The sequence below is a fragment of the Sus scrofa genome, chromosome 18 (genome assembly GCF_000003025.6).
Source record: "Sus scrofa isolate TJ Tabasco breed Duroc chromosome 18, Sscrofa11.1, whole genome shotgun sequence".
In the NCBI taxonomy this organism is placed as follows: Eukaryota; Metazoa; Chordata; class Mammalia; order Artiodactyla; family Suidae; genus Sus; species Sus scrofa.
Genome location: NC_010460.4, coordinates 33,769,843 through 33,791,867, shown reverse-complemented (window position 1 = coordinate 33,791,867; position 22,025 = coordinate 33,769,843). Strand labels below are relative to the sequence as shown.

General features: G+C 40.3%; 1 protein-coding gene across 10 annotated transcripts in view; it reads right to left on the bottom strand.

Annotated features, from left to right (window-relative positions):
* Positions 1 to 22,025, bottom strand: part of DOCK4 (dedicator of cytokinesis 4) — a 456,170-nt gene that overhangs the window by 87,501 nt on the left and 346,644 nt on the right. For all 10 annotated transcript variants that reach the window (XM_021079277.1, XM_021079281.1, XM_021079279.1 and 7 more), the window contains 2 exons: positions 19,445 to 19,543; positions 8,381 to 8,475 (listed from right to left, as the gene is read on the bottom strand). In XM_021079277.1, the coding sequence (XP_020934936.1) occupies positions 8,381 to 8,475; positions 19,445 to 19,543 (194 nt within the window). The remainder of the gene's footprint in view (positions 1 to 8,380; positions 8,476 to 19,444; positions 19,544 to 22,025) is intronic.

Genomic DNA, 22,025 nt, shown 5'->3' with positions numbered 1-22,025 from the left:
ATTTACATGCTAGGTCCCAAACACACAAACAAAATTCATGGCTTCTTGAACTGTGCTTTTGGCAAACAACATGGAGTCTCTCTGGTTTAGGAAGGACCAGTGAGGCTCATGCTGGCCACACTCAATGGAATCACTTGGGAGCTTTAGAGACACAGACCTTGGATCACACCCCCAGAGATTTAATAACTGGACTAGGGTGCGATTTGAACATCAGGATCAGTAAAGCTCCCAGATGACTCTTAGGGAACACCCATGGCTGAGAACCACCATTCCAGACTTTAAAATTTTGGCAACCCTTATTGGGGACCTGGTGATCGAGTTAAGATGCAGGCGATGGTTCAGCAGGCCTTAGATGGGGTCTGAGGTGCTGTATTTCTAACAAGCTCCTGGAGATGCTCATGCATCCTCTCATGTTGATTCACAATCCACCCTTTGAAACGCAAGGTTCTAGAGCCGTCCAAGTCATAAACACATTCCAACCAACTCTGCTTTCCATTCTCCTGCCTTCTAGAATTTTGGGCCAATAACTACTGTGGTTCTTTAACAGGCTATGCATCCTTGCTCTAGACTGAACACTTCACCCTCTTCTCAAGGCTGCTTTATCATCCGGCGCAAGAGGCACAGGACATAGGACCTTTTTATGGGCTTTGAACTACCCTAACCCTAAAAAAAAAAATGTTATGGAATCAAAAATTAAAACTGCAAAATGAAAACTAAAAAAGGCTCAGAGATCCCGTCATGGCTCAGTGGAAACGAATCTGACTAGTATCCCTGAGGACGCAGGTTCAATCCCTGGCCTTGCTCAGTGAGTTAAGGATCCAGCGTTGTTGTGAGCTGTGGTATAGGTCACAGATGCAGCTCGGATCTGGTGTTGCTGTGGCTGTGGTATAGGCTGGTGGCTACAGCTTCTATTTCACCCCTAGCCTGGGAACCTCCAAATGCCACAGGTGTGGCCCTAAAAAGCCAAAAAAAAAGTGCATGATAGATCCACAGAATGCAACACTATTATTTTCATTAATTGTCCCATATTCATACCACATATATTAAAAATCAGGGGTGACTTTTTATAACTTCACAAGAATTCCTAAATATACAGAAGTGCTGAGAAATCACAGGCAATTGGAATTAAATGATTTACTCCACAGGATGATAATCTAAAAAGCAAAATGTAAAAAGTGCTTTTTACTTTGGCATATGGCATGTGGTCTGTTTAATATGTCTGATATGATGAGGGGTAAATTGCCAAAAATAAGGCTTCCCAGGGCTAGAAAGATCTTAAAATGACTCCACATCCACTGCTTTTCATTTATGCTTATAACATTCAACCCAAGTCACATAGGCAGCTCCAAGAGCTCTTTATGTCCCAGAACTAAGATAGTTTCCTGGCACACAGATCCCCAAGCCAGTCAAAGGCATGTACACATTATGGCTCTTTCACTGTAGTGGATACCTATTGTGTTTATGGAATTTTCTTTGCTTGTTCTAATTTATCCAAAACCACGTGGCTCTTTTGCTTTATTCTTTTACTCATGACTCAGTTTCTGAATACAGGGACATTTCAAATCTCAGTGCTGCAATTCAATAGCCAAGAGAGGTTTGCAATCTGTTACTACAAATGGTCAAATTACTGATGTCTGCCATAATGTGGCCATAAGGATCACTTCTGACAACCATAATCTACGGCACAGCATGATAAAGTGTATACATAAAAGAGAAAGTGGTGCACAGGAAATAAATCAAAGCTATTTCTTCAAGTTTTCCACTTGCCACTTGGTTCTGGCATTCAGAAAGTATTTTTTAAAGCCACGCCATCCCGCCTATACAAACCTCATCTCCCACAGACTGTCCTTTTGAAAACGACTCCAACCTCATAATCTGCTCAAGCAAGAGCCCATCTCCATAAATTATACCTGGACTGAGAGAAGCACCTTTTGGATAAACTGGGCATCAACAAGGCTGATGTTTGTACTTTGAAAAACAGGTACAAGACATTCTAAGTCTGGAGTACAAGCAGACCCATTACTGGGGCAGAAGAAGTCACAAGTCATCATGTTCTGGGCAGATAAAAACCCTGAATGGCCACCAAGGAAACTGGCAGAAGTAGTCCTCAAATTTTAGTCCATGAGCAACTCCCGAAGGACACCTAAGACTTTAGGGCCTCACCAGTGCCTGTGGCTTGGTGGGATCATGCTGGGCCCCACCGGTGATTCTGATGCATGTGATCATTCACTTTGAAAACTGGTTGTTACAGATGGAAGAGAAGACAGACAAGGTTGGAACATGGAAAGCAAGGACATTTGGGGAATGTGTCCTTGTTAAACATTGCATTGTCCAGGGCCTAGCCCAGTATCTGTTGAATGACTATAGCCTCAAAACTATATTTAAATCTGTGCTTTGTGAGAATTACTTGCTAGACTAGATAATTCTAAAATGCAAAGTTTGTAAAACTTTAAATACTTTTTAATAGGTATTTTGTACAAGAGACTGAAATTGGATAGTCAAAGCTGATGGAGAAAGGCATTCCCAGTGGAGGGCACAGCAGGAGCCAAAACAGGGAAGCAGGAAAAGGAGTGATTTTGCTTTGAATAGAGAAGCATGCAGTGTGGGTGAGGTAAAAGGAATGAACAAGGATTGAAATGGAAGGATTTTTAAAAATCCCTTGACCTCCTCCTCTGGGCAGTATTGGCAGAAAAATCACTCGCATGGCAACAGCCTCAATTTTTTTGACCTTTAGGCTTAAACCCTAACATCATTGCATTTCTTTACGGATACATTCTCTTTCCTCTCTCCTTACCGGGAGATGCAATATATAGGCAATTCTTCTGTAAATATTTGCTATAACTGCAGACATTTGGCACATTCATCTTAGTAATATAAAGTTTTGATAAAAATCACTATCTTCCCCCCCTCCCGGAACAATGAAAGGATTTAAAGATAATTACCCTATTAGGGTAAAAAAAACACCATCATCAACAAAAAAAAGTAGTCGGTGTGTCAACGGTTGTTCAACAGATTAGCTACTCTTAACATCCAACTTTTCATGGTAAGTATCACACACTAGGTCCTTCTTCCTGTTACCATGGATACACCATCAACGCTGCTAGCTAAGGCCAAGCTTCCTTGTGTGCACTAAATCAGCACTACTCTCAAGTGTGGTGAGCTTCCTTCTTGAGAAAGTCTCACCACAAAAAACAATGGCAGCAGAACTAAACTGCACGCTTACACAGTTGATTTAATTTCCAGTGCAAGCTGATGGTGAACAGGTATCAGAACAGAAAGGCTCTAGGCACGTGATCACATGCTTATTTGCCTACCCAAGGACACTGCTCCTTCACCTCTATTTTCTTTGGCACCATCAATATTTCTCTTTTCTGGGCTCTATCAGTTAATCAACATGCATAATATTCCACATTTAGAAACGAATCCTAGTCCTCCTATCTCCTTCCAGATATAGCCCCATTTCTCTGCTCCCTTTTGCAGTAAAATCTTCTAAAGAGCTGCTTGTAATTATTGCTTTCACTTTTTCAATTCCCATCTGTTCCTGAATTTACTCTAATGACTTTCATCACCACCACTCCATTGAAACAGCACTTGTCAAGGTCACCAGTGCCTACACCACATGACCAAACCCAAGGATAACTGTCAGTTCTTATCCTCCAACCTTCCAACAGCTCTTCATACTTCTTCCTTCATAAAATATTTTCTTCACAAGATACAACACCCTTCTGGTTCTCATCTTACATTACAGGCTGTCCCTTTTCAGTCTGTGTTGCTGGTTGCTTCTTGACATCCTGACCTTTGAAAGGGTGGCACATTCCAGGGCCCAGTCTTAAGTAATATTCTCTTTCTCTCTCTCTCTCTTTTTTTTTTGTCTTTTTTTTAGGGCCATACCCACGGCATATGGAGGTTCCCAGGCTAGGGGTCCAATCGGAGCTATTGCCACTGGCCTATGCCACAAACACAGCAATGCCAGATCTGAGCCTCGTCTGTGACCTACACCACAGCTCACAGCAATGCTGGATCCTTAACCCAATAAGCATGGTCAGGGATCGAACCCACAACCTCATGATTCTTAGTTTCCACCGTACCACGTGGGGAACTCCAAGTGCTATTCTCTTTTCAATCTATACTTTCTCCCAGGGTGTTGTCATTCAATTCCATGGTATCAAATACCATCCCGGCTAATACCCCTCATACATATGTCTCCAGCCTTGACCCCTTCTCTGAGCTCCATGCAAGTATGTTTTGCTTCTCCTACATCTCCACTTGGGTATCTAAAACTTCTATTCAAAGCACCTCAAACTTCTTCTCACCATAGAATTCCTGACCTCTCCCACTCCCAGTGCTACTCTTCCCTCAGTTTCTTCCATGTAAGTGTATGGCATCACCACCTGAAGTTCTGTTCAGGTCAAAAGTCTAAGAGCCATCTTCAATTTTTTTTTCCTCTTGCCCACATCTGGGCATCTAAAAGTCATCTCTGTCTTCAAAACTGATCTTCTCACTACCTTTGCTACTTGTTCACGCCATCATCATCTCTTACCTGGATTGCTTTATTAAGTTCCTAATGGGTCCTTCTTGGCTTCTCTTTTATCTCTCTGCTTACTAATATCCTGATCCTGTCTTGCTCTCCTAACCTCATTTTTACTGGTTCATTTCCTTCTCACATTTCAGCCACATAATCCTTCAGTTCTTCAAATGTGCCATATTCACTTTGACCACAGGGCTTTGCATATGCTATTCTTGATGATAAGAACATTCTTCCTTTGCTGTCTGCCTGTTAATGCCTGATTTAGCTTTCAGCTCAAGTTTCACTCCTTCATAAAAAAAATCCCTCCTATCCCAGTCCAGAACATAGTACCTTGTATAGCCCCTCTTGTAGAACTGTGCTTTTATCTTTATGACATTTATTTTACATGTGAAGCACTGGAAAATAATTGCTAAATGGATTGCTAATGGAAGACCTCCCCTAAGAATCTTTGATTCCATAAATCACTTACTTGCTATACAGATCTCATGTGGATACTAAACTGGTTAAGGTAATAATCAACTAAATAATCCAGTGTTTGGTTGGAAAAAACACAAAAGAAAAAGCATGATATGTCTGAAGCCAATAAGTACTCAAGATAAACAAAATAAGGGCCTGAAATTTCAACTGCAGGGCCAGGAAGTTTTTGCTTTCCTTGGTAGGCAAGTCTGTTAAAAGATTTATCTCCTTGAAAGTATGTATAAAGCTGTGACTTTATTTTTGTACTATATTTTGCAATGTTTATGGGAAGAGGGTGGAGAGAAACTTGTCTCAACGTGGCCTGTATTTTTGGTACTTAATTTTCATCTTCCTTATGTTCATTCTTTCTCAGATTGAGCAGTTGTCTTCATCAGAAAGATCTACCAAGAACTTACAGTGGGCAGGCACAATCTAGCTTTGCAAGCAAGGAGGAAAAGGCAGGTTTCCTGTCCTCATGAAATTCAGCCTGGGCACACTGACTATATTACATGATATGAGACATTTAGGTGGAAAGAAACAAAGACCATACTCATTGCCAGGAACTGACAGTCAAAGCTTTTGGTGGGACTTCACGTAAATCAGGGAGGCTTCAGGATTTGGGATAGCACAGTTTACAGATGAAAGTTAAGGGCATTTAACTGATTTGAAAACACGAGAAGGAAGGACCAAACCCATAAAAGAATATATGTTTTGCAGGATGAGCAATTCAGTTGCATTTAAGCGGAGGCAATAGTGACTTCTAGGCCAGTTTAATTAATACTATCAATTTGACATGTATTAAGCACATGAGTGGGTCATAACAGTGGGAGTTTGGGGGAAAATGCTGCTTTGAGGGGCCCTTATCAAATATTTAAGAAAGTTAGTATCACAAAGGTGGTCTACTTCAGAGACCTCGATCTAGCTCCTGCAACTTGCTTTGATATAACTTAACAAAGTGGGAACTGTTTCTTTATGGTGTAGGCTCTTTTAACATATGTATACTATCTTTAACATCTTTTAGAAATGATTTTTCGATGAATATTACTGAGGTTAGCAGCTCTTACAGATAAGGCACAAAGAGTTGAAGGCTTCTTTCTCAGCTGTGTACTGCAATGATAACACAAGAAAAATCCCATATGCTTTCATAATTGGAATGGAAATGACTGTGACAGTTAAATGAGGAGATGAGAGGAGAGGGAAGTGGAACAGTGGAGAGCAGGTGGTCAGTTTCCAATTTAGCAGGTGCCTAGTTCATGCCCTCCTGTCCATGAACTAGGCTGGGCCACCACTAGCAGCCATCCCCAGTGGAAATGTGCAGCCAGATTCCTATCAGCACTGACTTGGAGGGCAGTGGAATGATATTACTGCATTCTGCAAAGGCTTATGGCCTTTTTCTCGGGTTTGCTATGGGATTGATCTTCTCTTTAAATGTGTTACACAGAGCTCAACTGTAACAAAATCATGTTCTTCTGTGGGTAACATTATAGGTAAAATCCTGAACATCATGTGTTTACTCAAAAGCAGAATCTAGACTGCTAAGTCGGCTACCCACTCACGTGACCATGAAGTCTTTACAAAGATAGTAAAGATTTTTAGGTGGGGCAGGGCGAGACGGTATTTATTAGCAAAAGCCATGTGGTTGTCATGATCTTCAGAGGCTGAAGCACAGCCTATGTATGTAAGGAACAAAATGTCCAATGTGCTTTCAGTTTGAATTTCTGCCACTGAAAATTCTAACTCAGGTCAAAATATCCCTCTGCAGACAGGGCAAGCAGAATGACAAAATGACGATACTGTGTGATGGTGACGTCAGCAGCCTGGACCCCTGCCCACATGGCTCCCTGGATCACTTCATAGCCTTTGACAGGTACCTGGAATGTTTGATCTTTGGTAAGAAGGCTCGTACATGACCAATGGCTCCCACTTAAACCTGTAGCATCTGATATCAGATGAAGAGATATTTGCTTCTACTCACAGATATTAAGCTACACATGCTAAGTAAGCTCTAAAGAGAGCTATTTCAGGAGCTCAATTATTCTTCCAAATGGAAAAGCTGTTTCTGTACTTATGTAAAATATAATATGCCATATTATAATATTTGTTACTGCACAAAGTTTTTAACACATCGTTTTAACACCTCCACGTCTATAAATGTATACTGCAGCAGAAGCCATATTAGGCATCTCTGATCAAAACCAAACCCTATTTTCCTGGGGCTCTTAGCACCATCATGTCTGGGCCTCTGCAGAGGACATATGGCATCCCTGGCCAATGAATAAGATACCTGGAGAATCAACCTTCACCCTGAGCAAGAGGGTGTTGTGGATGGGAGAAGAGGAGGAAGGGGAAGTGGGCCCATGTGAGCTTGAAGGAAAGGATGCTTATGAAATAAGGTAAACGACAAGGGTGGAGGTAAAGACCAGGCCGCATTCTTGAAAAAACTTCATCCTCACTCTGCGTCCTGAGATAACAGAGACACGAAGTGTGAGAGCAGGTAAATCCATGATACTGCTTTCTCCAGGGATAGCTCCTACCATTCTGACTGCCCGCTACTCTCCTTTCTTGGCTCTTATGCATTCAAGGATTGACTGCAAATGATTTTACTTGTTTTCCAGACATGCTTGACACAAGCTAATCTGATCAACTCCCAGAGATTTTCTTTTATGCCAATAACTCCCCAAATGTCTGCATCTAGTCCTGAATGTCCTCCAGAGCACTCTTTTCAGCCTTCTGCTGGCCATATCACACATGTATAAAAGGAACTTCATTCTTCATGCATCCAACTCAGAGGTCGTATCTTACTCCCAATGTTCAGCCCATGGAAGATGCTTACTGTATTCTGCTGAGTTAAAATGAGTGAAGAAAGATCAGAAATGACTCAAGTGTGCAGCAACAGAGCTGGTTAAATAAGCAATGGTACATCTAATCAAGGGAATATTACACAGCAATGAAAGAATAAAAGCCCATAAATGAATGAGGGGCTTTCTATGTACTGTCTTAGAAAGACTGCCAGGATTTTTATGTGAAAGAGAGATGCACAGGACAGTTTATTTATTCTGCTACCTGCTAGGTTCTGCATAAAGGAACAATGGAAGGACGTGCAAGAAACTAATAAAAGTGTTTACTGGAGGCTTGGATAGGGATAAAGAAGGTAGGTGGGACTTCTCCAGGCATACCCTGTTATATTGTGTGATTTCTGAACTATATTAACTTATTACCTATTTAAAACAAATAGTAATCTTTAAAGAAAAAGGAGAGAAGTTAACTCAGAGGCAAAAAAAAAAAGAATACCAGGACTTGTAGGTTTCAAACTTGAGATCGAGTGAAAAGAGCGTTTTGCATTCTCCTCTCCTTCTCTGCCACCAGCTTCAATTATCATCAATGCAAATGTCTTACTTGTTAGCCACCAGGCGCATGACAGTCCAGTCCTTCGGAAACATCTCTGGACGTATCAATATTCGGAACACAGTAAAGATCTGCAGCAGGAAATCCTTGGATAAGGAGGAAAGAGAGCATTTTACTGAGTTATTGTACCTGCAAACACACACACACACACACACACACACACACACACACACACACACACAGCTGTCGTTACCATTTCTACAGCAATCACATGGGAAGGAGCTATGCTTCCATAGTTTACCCAGGAGAAGGAATCATCACCTTTCCATTCTCAGCAGCCCGCTGGTTTGCTACCCAGCCCAAATGTTCCCTTTTCTTTCTCTTTCTTATGCACAGTGGAAATGACTTTTTGTTTTTCTTCACAAGCTCTACAAATTTAGGCTTTGGAAGTAAAATAGCAAACTAATAACAGAAGATAAGCAGGGAAATATATTTTCTTTTTTCTATTATAGTGTCCTAAACAGAACTTTCAGCTCAAGAGAACAGTACATGGTCCTGGCTCAGTTCCGCTTTCCTTTAATTGGGTGGCAACATTTAGAAAGCTACGTTCATTAAAAAGCAGCTTAAGGAGTTCCTGTTGTGGCTCAGTGGGTTAAGAACATGATGTAGTCTCTGTGAGGATAGGGGTTCCATCCCTACTTTGCTCAGTGGGTTAAGGATGTGGCATTACCACAAGCTGCAGATCAGCTCGCAGATACGGCTCAGATCTGGTGTTGCTGGGGCTGTGATATAGGTCAGCAGCTGCAGCTCCCATTTGACCCCTAGCCTGGGATCTTCCATATGTTGCAGGTGTGGCCATAAAAAAGGAAAAGGAAAAAAAGCATCTTAAACAAAAACCCCATGTTTCTTAGAGGGTATTCTGAAGGTGCAGTATTAATGGGATGCATGTAGGTTGATAGAATCTAAGTGTCCTGTGCAGAATAAATAGAAGTAAAGATATGTTGCTGAGTCTAGTTCTTAGAGGCTAAGAGAATGTCAAGGTATTCTTCAGAGATGCCATACGGAGGGCAGTGGTATTTACTGAAATGTTATCTTTAAACTGATCACCTAGAAACACTCCTGACGAGAATCAATTGTCAAGCATGGAAATATCTCTTCTTAAAACATTATAAGCAATAGGTCCAAAGTGCTGTGGTGCAGTCTACGTAATGCAGAATCACAGATAACATACCACAGGTAATGAATGAAATGGAGCTTGCCCTACTCAAAACGACTTGGCTCAGTCTAGCTTTGATTTGGATTTACTACCTAGAAAACAAAGACTGTTTTGCAACCTTCAGTGCTGCTAAGAAAACATCTCTAACAATCTGACTGAGGGCAACAGTATAGTGTTGCTTAGGAAAAAAAAAAAACCCTACGACAACAGGGTTTTATTTATCCAACCCAACAACACATCATATTAAACACATAAGTTGCTTGAATATAAGATTATGATTGTCACTCGTACCATCAGAAGATAGAATCTAAAAAACTAAGCAACATGTGGGAAGTGTGTGTGTATGGGTGTGTGTGTGTTTATATATTCTCACAGCTTTGATCAAACCCATAAATATTTTGACAAGAATTTATTTTAGCTTCTTTGGCACCAGCACACATATGTTGATATGCAGTTCGTGCTGTGTGGAAACATGCCCACTAGGTCATCTGTCTTTAAATGACCAGACAGATTCTCCCTGTGTTGGCAGAATCACTGGAGACAGTTTCCCAAATGTATTCCACTGCAGGTCAGGAAATTTTGGGAAACATCTCACACGCTAGCCCTCCCCTGGGACAGGACGTCATTAGCACACTAAAACTGAGAGAAGCTCTTTTTAATGCATTTCTAAAACTTATTCCAAATGGTTTTGAGGCTGATTCTTTTGAGATTTCCAGACATGAACACACATAATTTCTGCAAAAATGAATGTCTGCATTACCTTTCAAAATGTCATGCTCCACTTCAGTTTCCTATCTTTTTAGGGTTTTTTGGCCATGCCCGAAGCATATGGAAGTTTCGGGCCAGGGAAAGAGCCTGTGACAGAGCAGCAACCCAAGCCACAGCAGTGACAATGCCAGATCCTTAACCCACCGTGCCACATGGGAACGCCTTCAGTTTCCTATCTTGTGGCGCTTGCTTAGATAGATATTAAAGAAATACCTAACGGTGGGGGAGTCACTTGTTTTTCATGGTAAACAAATATTTAGGAATAGTTTAAATACATTCTAAAATACTGACATTTCATCTTTTCTCCTCCAATCTTTTAAAATAATTGGAAATTGGAGGCGGCATCCTTCATGGTGGGGAATAGAAGGGTGTGATGTCAGTTGCACTGGGAAATAATTGGCTGAAACTCCAGTTATTGGAGGCAAGAGAGCTATCTTCTGGGCTAGCAACTGTGGTGATTCTTTTGCAGTGCTGGGGACAAAGGGAAAGTTATTCCAGGTGTACGAGTCAGGGACAGACCACCTATTTCTGTGCCATCTCATTTTCCTATTCCCATGGATCTCACAAAATAAAAGTCGTGGCAGCGTGAACCTTGTGCCAGTGCCTAGGTGTTGACATTAGTCTTTTTTACTCCTAAGGAGACTTCTCAGTGTCTCAAGGAACCTTCTGAGGTGTCTACTCAAGCTTGATCTACCTTTATAGAACCAAACACATTAATCTGTAGAAACCTGATAATGAAAATAAAAGAACATTATACTGAGAAGTCAGAAAACCTAGATTTTAATCCTACCCCTGCAATTTATTAGCTCCGTGACCTGGTAATTTATGTAACCTCTCTGGAACTGAGCCCTGAGGCTTCCTAACACAGGGGCTTTAAGGTCCCTTGTAATGAGAGGCGATTAAAAATACTTAATACAATCACTTAGTCATTCATATAATACGCAAAATCTTTTCTTATTTCTCAACTATGGGCTAATGTTTCAGCAGATGTTAACACAAACACCTTCCACTGTGGTACTTAACATGTAATTTAGTTCAGCAAGTATTTCTTGTCAACTGTCATGTGACAGGTTACATTTCAAACTCTTTAAATCATTAGGATCTGAATGTTAGGAGTTCCTATTGTGGCTCAGCAGTAATGAACCCAACTCGTATCCATGAGGATGCCGGTTTGATCCCTGGCTTCGCTCAGAGGGTTAAGGATCCGGCACTGCCGTGAGCTGTGGTGTCGGTTGAAGACGTGGCTTGCTGTGGCTGTGGCATAAGCCAGCAGCTGCAGCTCCGATTCGACCTCTAGCCTAGGAACGTCCACATGCCATAGGTGTAGCCCCCAAAAAAACAAAAAACAAAAAACAAAACAAACAAAAAAAAGATCCAAATGCTAGACTCACTGTCTTGTCCCTTCCTCCCCAAATACGGTGGGATTTTTTTGGCTATCCTTTCTAAGTACTTTTCAGCTCTGATTATTTCACTAAACAAGTGCTTCTGCAAGGATATGCAAAATTATTTTGCATACCCAACAATAAGAAAGTTAACAGGTTCTTTTTATAATTTTAAAAAAGAACACTGCTGTAATAATACTCCTGTTTGGAAAGCACACAGAAATAAGTGCTTCATATGCCACCATATTAAAATCGGCAGCCTGGGAGTAGTTTCTTTTTTGATTGTTTACTTCAAATAGCACAACATGGTACCTTAACTGCATTCCTGGTTATTATTCAAACAAGGGTTCAAAATGAAAAAAAACAGAGACATTACTTCAGAGAAACATTTTTCCTGCCATGCAAGGTTCAAGTAGGAAAGTTTATGCGAAAATTTTCAAAAAAACAAAAAAAAATCTCATATTCAAATAGCAAAGGAGAAACAATTGCTAAGAGTTTAGATTATCATTAACATTTAATCATTCATAAACAATGGCTGCTTTAATATGCACCAGGCACTGTGCTAGATGCTGGGGACATCTAGTGGGGTAAAATATATTCTTTAATTTGTTCATGGAAGAAATTTTAGAGAGGGCCTGCAACATGCCACACCAGAGTGAGCTAACTGAAGTGACCTTTGCCTGCAGGGAGCTCACAATTTTGTGGGAAAGATGAATGCTAATCTGTGTCCATACATGTTAGGACCTAGGTTAAGTCTGAGGGCCAGGTATTCCACCAGAGGGAAGGGTACCTGCAAGCCTCCTCGGAGGCAAGACAGAACACAGGGCTGTCAAGCTGCAAAGGGGAGTGATATGAAATGGGGTTGGTCGGTACCTAGGACTAAACAGAAGATAGAGAGGTAGGTAGAAAGATAGGCAGACAGGAAGATAATGATCACAAGGGCCAACTGAAGATAAATAAGTAGGGGTTCTTGCTGGCACTGTGGGTTAAGACACCGACTGAAGTGGTTCAGATCGCTGCAAAGGTGCAGGTTCGATCCCTGGCCCGGTGCAGTGGGCTAAAGGATCTGGCTGTTGTTGCAGCTGCCACATAGGTCTTGGCTGTGGCTTGTATTCAGTTCCTGGTCCAGGAACGTCCATATGCCACGGGTGCAGCCATAAAAAAAAAAAAAAAAACAAACAAGCAAACAAAAAAACCCTGAAGATAAATAAGTATATAACAGATAAAGGTAAATAAATGTCATACTCTTCATGGTAAGCAGTTTGGAAATTTATCCCCAGGGCAATAGGGAGACACTGAGGGGCTTGATGCAGACAGGTAAGGGGATCAAATTCATGTTTTACACAGTTTCTGACTACAACACATAAAATATTATTTTGTGTTGACACATACCATGGTATCAGAATAGCACAAGATAGATATGAGATATAAGAAACAGAATTGGGGAAGCACATACTGGGATCATGAAACTTGAGTTAAGACATCTGGGCAAAAAGTATCATGAGTAGTTGACAGGCCAGGACACTGTCTGCTTATGTCAAGAGCAATGAATGTGACAGTACCTTCTAGGTATGCATGTCCTTCTCTTATGGTTTAAAATACAGTCAAATGTTATTTTTAAAACATGCCACAAGTTTCAAATGTGTAACACCATTGATATAGAATTTGAGTTCAATTAAAAATGTTAATAATCATTATCACATTGAAATTTATATCCTTAAAATTGAGTACTTATGCGCATTATGCAAAAGTAACTCCCAAATGATCCTCAATCTCTAAGAGCTATATAACTATTTTTCTGTAATAAAAGACTACAAGTTAAAATAATTAGATGGAAAAAGATGGCTTCTGAAGCAGGCAGGCATTTATAAGGAGGGTTGATTCATTCAACAGAGATTCAGTGTTCCAAGCTCTGTGCTTAGGACAAAAGGCAGAGTCCCTACTCTCAGGAGGCCCATAGTTATCAAGGATACAAGGAAACAACAATAAGTAATTCAATGCATTGTTGCACATGCTATCACAGAGCAGGCCCTGTGGTCTGCGAAGGCTTCATTCAAAAAGGCGATACCTGAGCTGGATTTTACAGCAGGAGCTGAAATGAGGGAAAGAATCAATAGGGGTACAAAACAGGCAGTGGAAGTAAAGTGGTGGTGGAATGGGCAGCGCAGGCAGACAAAAATAACTGATGCAGAGGAATACAAATTAATTTTATGTTTTCTTAGGAATAGAAAATAATCATGGTCATCTTAAGCGGCTGGAGCAACAACGCTCTCTCTACATAAAATGGCAGGGACGTGGACAAAACCTTAGCCCCCAGTAGAAGGTGGGTGTATAATAGAACATTACCGACAACAGAAGGAGAAAAAAAAACCCTCATCACTGCTTAGTTTTTGCTTTTGTTTGTTTCTAAAATAATGGCATGTTCTAGGGAAGGAAAGAAACAGTGCAGAGTACCAGCGCTGAGGTCCACGTTCCTACACACCAGCTGACACTGTGACTCACACACAACTACCTGAGGACCAAGGAGAAGAAGTGGCCTGGTGTTCACGAGGCCGGAAGCTACTTCAGCAGTAGCCCTGGAGATGCCCAGGCTCTCCAAGCAAGAATGGGGTAAAATACCATAAGTCTTAGCAGATTCTTCTTTTTTTTTTTTTTTTTTTTTTTTTTTTTTTTTTTTTGGTCTTTTTGCCTTGCATATGCTCCTATGAACACCGGGGTGCATGTATATTTTCAAATTAGAGTTTTCTCCAACTATATGCTCAGGAGTTGGATTGCAGGATAATACGGTAACTCTAGCTTTAATTTTCAAAGGAATCTCTATACTATTCTCCAGAGAAGCTGTACCAGTTTATAGTGCCATGTTCATATTGCCATTAGGATGCTTTCTAATGGCAAAAATCATCAACATCCTGAAGGCCCATCAAAAGGGGAATACTTAAGTTCTGGAGCATCATATAATGAGACTCAGAATAAGGAATGATGTAGTGGGTTATATAATGTCCATGATATACTACTGCGTTGAAAAAATATGTGCAACCAATATGAATAGTATCATTCCACTAAAAAACTGTGTAGATAGCACAGAAAATAGCCTGTGAGGATGCACCCCTATGTGTTAACAGCAGCTACCTCCTGGGATTAGAATGCATGCATGCGGAAGAAAAGAGGATATGTGCTTTGATTTATGACTTTACACCAGTCGGGTTACATGGGATTTTTACTGTCAAATCCCAATATCAGTTATGATTTTTCACTAACATCACTCTATCAAGTTGTCACTTTCCTTACTGATCGTTCCCTTAGGTATTCCATTTCTAACCTACACGTAGATACAAAAATCTCCCAAATAACTCTCCCTCTGCCAATCTCCCTCTGCCCATCTGCCTCTTAAAATTTTCCCACTTCCTGACAAGAATTACGTATTCCTTTTAAAGAGGTGGTGAATGAAATGTTACACAATGTGATAGCAAAAGCGGTGGTTTAGCAACGTTTATTAAAGTTTAGGCAAAAGCTGAGTTCAGCTGCCTGAGCAAGGAGCTGAGATGGTACTAGAAATCCTAGCCCTCCCAACTACTTGGAAAGGAGGGTAACATCAAACTGCATCGCAGGGACAGTGAAATGAGATGCTGCAAGAAGAGTTTAGCGCTGCCTCCGGCTTGCGCCTGTGGGGGTGGGGGTGGGGGTGAGGTGATACACCTGTTACCCATTATCACTGCTGTTGTTTATACACATCACACTCATTTGTAACATAATCATTTAGATGCCCCTAATAACACGAAGGTATTAACAGAGATGGGTTTTTTTAGCCTCACTATCCCTAATGTCGAGCCACGGTGCTCAACAAATGTCTGCAGAGTCAAACAATGGACACAATAAAATAAGGACAGTGTTTACCTCACAGAGTTCTTTGCAGGATTAAATGAGTTAACATTCATCAACCTCTTAGTATCTGACAGGTACCAAGTTCTATGTAAAGGTTTGCTGTTTGAGGTCCTCAGTTCTTTTACCATGACACCCAAATCCCAAAGTCTTCTTTAAGGTTTTCAGTTTTATGATCCATTTGGCAGCAAAACCTGACCCAAACTACCAGTCTTTACTTACTCCACCTAGAGGAATACTGTGTTTAGCTGCTGAAATAGTGAGACACTTGATTGTACAGTTGACCCTTGGACAACATGGCTTTGGGCTGTGCAGGTTCACTTATACACAAATTTTTTTCAATAGTAAATACAACAGTACATGATCTGAAGTTGGTTGAACTGCAGGTGCAGAACTGTGGATACTGAGGAATCACCTATACATAGGGCCGCCTGAAGGTTATATGTGGATTTTCAACTGTGTGCTGTTCAAGGGTCAACCGTAGTTGCTACCCTTAAACGTGCTATACTATACTGTATATGTGCCACATCATCTTTCTGAAATTTCAAAAGCTTTAATTTCTGAAATACATGTGCTATATGAACTTTAGATAAAGGACTCTGGACCAGTGCTATTGTCTTTGGAAAATCTTGCACTCTGAGTTTCGGTAGCACAAATACGAATATTTGACTTTGAAGAAAACTGAGAAGAGAAAAAAATGTATTTGTTAAAAGGTGACCTCTGAACTTTTGAAATACAGATGAAAACCAGAAGGCTAATTAGCCTTTGGTAAAATAAATGACCTCCAGTCTCACACCAGTTATCCCCCTTCCATTCTGACAGTGGGGAAGATGAGCTTTCTCCCAGTCAAGGCTAATTAGTTCCCTCCTGCTGTTTTCCTAGAGACCTCGCCCAGTAAATTAGCACCTCTTTTATCTTTAGCTTCTTCCTCTCCACCAGCTCTGATCATTAATATTTAAATATGTTTAAATCTCCTCCATAATAAACATTCCTCTGACATCCCAAGTTGCTCCTCTTCTTAAAACTGTCTATATCTACCAATCTTTTTCTTTTTTCTTTTTTTTTTTTTTCCATTCCTCAATCTATGACATCTTGGCTTCCACCATCGCCAGCATTGAAATTGCTCATCAAGTTCACCAACAATATTCAATAATTCAAGAGTGCAACCAGATAGGTCTTTCTTAACACAAATGTGATCAGGTCTCTCCCTTCTTAAAAACTTCCATAGCTTCCCAATGACCTCAAAATAAAGTCACACGTTCACAGAGCCTTATGTCTTAGAACTCTCTTCCTCATACTCTACAGTCAGCCCATCAATCTACAGATGTTTTTTGAATGCCTAAAATGTTCTAGGATCTGAGGCTACAGCAGGGAACCAGCCATGGTTTCCAGACATCAAGCTTATAACCTAGTAACTAGGAGTTGGGGATATACATCAACGAATAAACTGAAATATTCCAGATTCTAATAACCATTAGAAAGGTGGAATGGCAGTGTGGTAGGCCAGGCAGGGTATTCAGGTGACATTTTAGTTGAGAGAGATGAGTGTCTCAGTCAACGATGACCAGCACACTCCCAACTCAGCTCTCAGCTGAGAGACTTCCCTAACCCTAACCCTAACCCTAACCCTAACCCAAGAGTTTTCTTCTTGTCTGAGTTTGGGCTGCCAGCATTTCCTAGATGCTCCAAAGCACTGGGTGCTTACTCTGCATTCGTCATCTTTACCTGACTCTTATTGGCCGTTACCTGCCTGACTCCTCCCAGTACAGGAACTGGCCTTTTTATTTCCCATTACATAATAGCCTGGTAGCACTTGGTATGCCTGAACTGCTCAATCTATATTTCCTGAAAAACAGATAAAGTCATTAATATTGTTAAATAATTTTCCTGGCTTGAAGACCCAGTTTTTGTTTGTTTGTTTGTTTTAGGCCTAGCTATTTTGAAGGGGAAATATGTGTCTTTTGAAAAGGTATGTGGTTGACTGAAATAAGGGAAGCCACATAAAACACTTTATTTATTGCTTTCATTTGCTTTATTATTGTTAATGTGAATATCAAAGTATAAAGCTCAACACCTAGATTAAATAAATTATGTTCTTCAGCTTATGCTTTTTTGCTAATTTTTTTATTCCCAGGCCCTGTGAAAATGTGTAATCTTTTCCTACATGAAATTTTGAAACATGAAGTCACACCTTATTTTTTTTTTTTTTTTTTGTCTCTTTGTCTTTTCTAGGGCCGCACCTGCAGCATATGGAGGTTCCCAGGCTAGGGGCTGAATCAGAGCTATAGCCGCCGGCCTATGCCAGGGCCACAGCAGCACCAGATCTGAGCTACATCTACAACCTACACCGCAGCTCAAGACAACACCAGATCCTCAACCCACTGAGCAAGGCCAGGGATCGAACTCACAACCTCATGGTTCCTAGTCGGATTTGCTAACCACTGAGCCACAACGGGAACTCCTGAGGTTGTAGCTTCTTAAGTAAAACCTAACAGTTCCTCAGCTGTGTTAAATATTCGACTTCTGATGAAAGCTAATAACTGCACGATTGTTTTCCTTTTTAACCATATGGATTTCTGTATGTAGAGTAAGTTCTAAGACATTTATCCATTTTAAATTCTAAACTCAAGATTGAATATAAGCATAAAACTATGATATTTTTACAGCTTGGGCACATGCTAACCAACTGACTATTAGATTACATCTGGCCAAACCTATTCTTTGTTTTATACGACTCAATTTGCCCACTGATCCAATGTAACTGAAAGATACTTCTGAGACTATATAACAGTTAAAAGTCATGCACTATCTATATTTTTAAAAAATCTACAAATCTTCCTCTAAGGCCCCATGAAGGCTTCCAATCATGCAAATGTTAAAATGTGAGTATAACCCTGTCCTATAATTCTCCACCCCTCAGCACTTCATAGTTCTTCCATTTTGATAGTTTACATATGAAGCTGTCTGAAGCTGAAGCAATGGAGGAGAAATAAAAGGAACTAAGGACAGATGAGAGGTCATTCCTCCGAATGAGGACAATCAATCCCTAAGCCTTTAGTGAACACTATGAAGGAAAGATTAAAGTACCCTAAGTCTTCGCAAAGTAGGATTTTTACAAACCCTGCGTCAATATTTTCTATGCAACGTCAGACTGTTACCAAACCAGCACAGCACATTGATGAGAATATAGCCAACAACTCTGCCTCCCTCATCAGAATGTTGTAACCAGAACTTCTCATTGTGGTTTTAGTGTAATGAAATCAGCGAAAATAGTAATATATTCTTCCTTATCTTCTATGAAGGCAGCCCTTCTTTTCTTTTGTCTTTTAGGGCTGCACCCACAGCATATGGAGGTCGAATTGGAGCTATAGCCACCAGCCTATGCCACAGCCACAGCAACATGGGATCTGAGCCGCATCTGCAACCTATACCACAGCTCATGGCAATGCTGGATCCTTAACCCACTGAGCAAGGCCAGGGATTGAACCTGTGTCCTCATGGATACTCGTCAGATTCATTTCCGCTGAACCACAACGGGAACTCCTAAGGCGGTATTTCTAATTCCACTTAACTAACTTAGTCTATTTGCTTTTGCCTTGTTCTGTTAGTCCATGACTAGGTCACTGGACTTTGATGATAGGGACTTCGAATCTTACATCCTTATCTAAAATAAGAGTTAACTGCTTGGACTGAGTACAGGAATTTTAAAGCGTCAATACGGATGAGCAAACCTGCGGATAAAGTTGAGGAACAATGGAATTAAATGGAAACAGGTAAAGCAACTGTCCAAGAACCATCTGAACCATGATGGATAAAAATAAAAGCAACTAAAAAGATACATTAAAGGGCACTTTAAAAAATGATACTTACCCTTAGTTCTTCTTTAGTATTGAAACTGTCAAGAAGCTGTTGATAGTGTCTGTCTGTCATTTGCCGTAGTAAGGACAGGAGACAAGCAACAAACTCCCCCTAATTAATTAAAAAAAAAAAAGAAAGAAAAAAGCAAATGCATTTTTTGGTAAATATATCACAGACATCAGCAGCTTACTTTCAACTGCCCTCAAAGAGAACATTAGAAAAAAGATTCCACTGTGATGGAATTTACCCCATAATCTGTCTTAATCTAAATCACAGTATCACAGTCAACATTTCTCCCTGTGATGATTGCCATTTACTTGGTATACATGCATTTTTAAATTTAGAGTGGATTTTTGGAAAAAAAAAAAAAAAAAAAAAAACTTGGGTGGAAGCTTTTCACTAGGGAAGTAACTCCACACACTTCAAGAAGGTAAGGCAACGAGGCCCCCAAGCATGTATTAAGCATTTACTAGGCCTTTGTTCATTTTATCATTTTTAGATGGCTGCACCTGCAGTATATGGAATTTCCAGGCCAGGGACTGAATCCAAGTGGCTCTTATGCCACAGCTGGGGCAATGTCAGATCCTTTAACCCACCACCCCAGGCTGGGGATTAAACTCACGCCTCCACAGCAACTTGAACCACTGCATTGGATTCTTAACCGACTGTGTCACAGCAGGAATTCTCATTAGTATCATCTGAGCCTCATATCAGTGCTATAAGGTAGGGGTATACCACTAATTTAAAGAAGGTAAAACGTAGGTTTAGTGGGCTAAAAGACTCGCCCCAAATCACACAGCTAGAAACTGGTAAAGATGGAGTTATTCCTAGATTTTTCTATTCCAAACCTCTTGCTGTAACTTCACGCTCCAGTTTTGAATTTACTTGCCCTTCCCCTGCTCATCAGTATGCTTAGCTGCTGACTTGCTGGGTATAGAGAAAGCCATACATCGTATAATGTTGGTTTCCATTTCCTTTTAAGAACAGTGTAATTTAACTGTGATCCTTTTTGGCTTGGGCACTATGTGACTGACTCCTATAAAGTTCAAATCTTAAAAATTAATAATGAAAAAGAAAAAAAAGGATCAGATTCAGTTCTTGGCCTGGAAACATATGCCATAGGTGTGGCCATAAAAATAATTTTTTTTTTGTTTTCAATACAAACTTTTTTCTCCAGCAAAGAATTTATCTGCTTGTAATTACATTTAAAACAAGACAAGCACAACAGGATAAGTAGTCAGTAGTAACTGACTGGATTTAGAGAAATGCAGTTTAATTGGGAATTGGTTTCTTTGAATCTACATGGAAAAAGATTATAGGCTCAGATGTAAAATTTGAGACTAAAAGCTCTGAGATGTGGGATTTGACAACTAAGTCAGGACAGTTAAACACATCCTCATTAAGGCCATAGGAAGCCTGAGGATGCTGCTTAGTGGCCAAATCAGGGTGACCAGAGATGCAGGCCGACTCCTTGCACATGGACGGATAATTATTTGTAACACAGAGATACAACAAATAGTTATCCCTACGTACTTTTTAGGGAAAATACTTAAGAACTAACCAGTACAGCCTAGCAGAAATACCCTCTAAGCTCAACGTATTACATTGATAATGAAAAAAAGGAATCCTTGATACTAAACACAAGAAATAGAAAATGTAAGGGGACAATTATGAATATTTTAATGGATGTGTGTATGAGGACATAAACCAAGGCAAAGCAAAAACTACTCAAAAGGATTGGGAGAACAGTGCCTGCGGCTCACACATGACTGGGAAGAGTGCCTTTCTTACCAGCTAGACTGAAAAATGCTACTAACAGGGCATCAGTTAGAGTACTAAAAAGAACCTTTCTTCAGTAGTGGGGAAAAACTGCTGCTAGGACAAATGCTGCTTTGAACCTACCTAAGAAAGTTCAAAAGCAAGACGTGAAAACAATTGAACAGTTCCTAAAAATTTTAACTTCATTCCGCAAGAAAATTAAAGATATTTTTAGAAATTAAAAAAAAAATCCACCTCCCATAAGGTAGAAAGCACAATGCCTGGCATTCAAAAAAAAATTATTAGGCTTACACAGAAGCAGGAAAAAATGATGATACAAATGAGAAGAAAAATTCAATCAATGGAAACAGATTAGATGACACAAAAATAGAATTAGCAGTCATGGATATTAAAATAGCTATTATTAGTGTATTCTATATATTTAGGAAGCCTGAGGAAAGACTGAACATGTTAATTAGAGACATGAAAGATTTCAAAAGGACCTAAATTAAATCTCCAGAGTTGAAGACTATCATGTGTGATATGAAAATTCACTAAGTGGGGGGACTAATGGCAGATTGGACTGTGGATGAAGGACATTACCTGCCATTTCAGTGAACAAAGGATGCTATGGCCATAAAGCCATCAGCCACTGAAGCAACCACTGAAGGTGCCCCCTAAGAGGAATTCAGGATGGAGGAAAACAGGATACAGGCCCTAGATAGTTAAGATGAATATCAAAGGAACAATTTCACCAAGCCCAGACTCTTATACTTCCCATACAGAGATAAGCACGAAAACTGTTAGAGCTCATCAATGAATTTGGCAAAGTAGC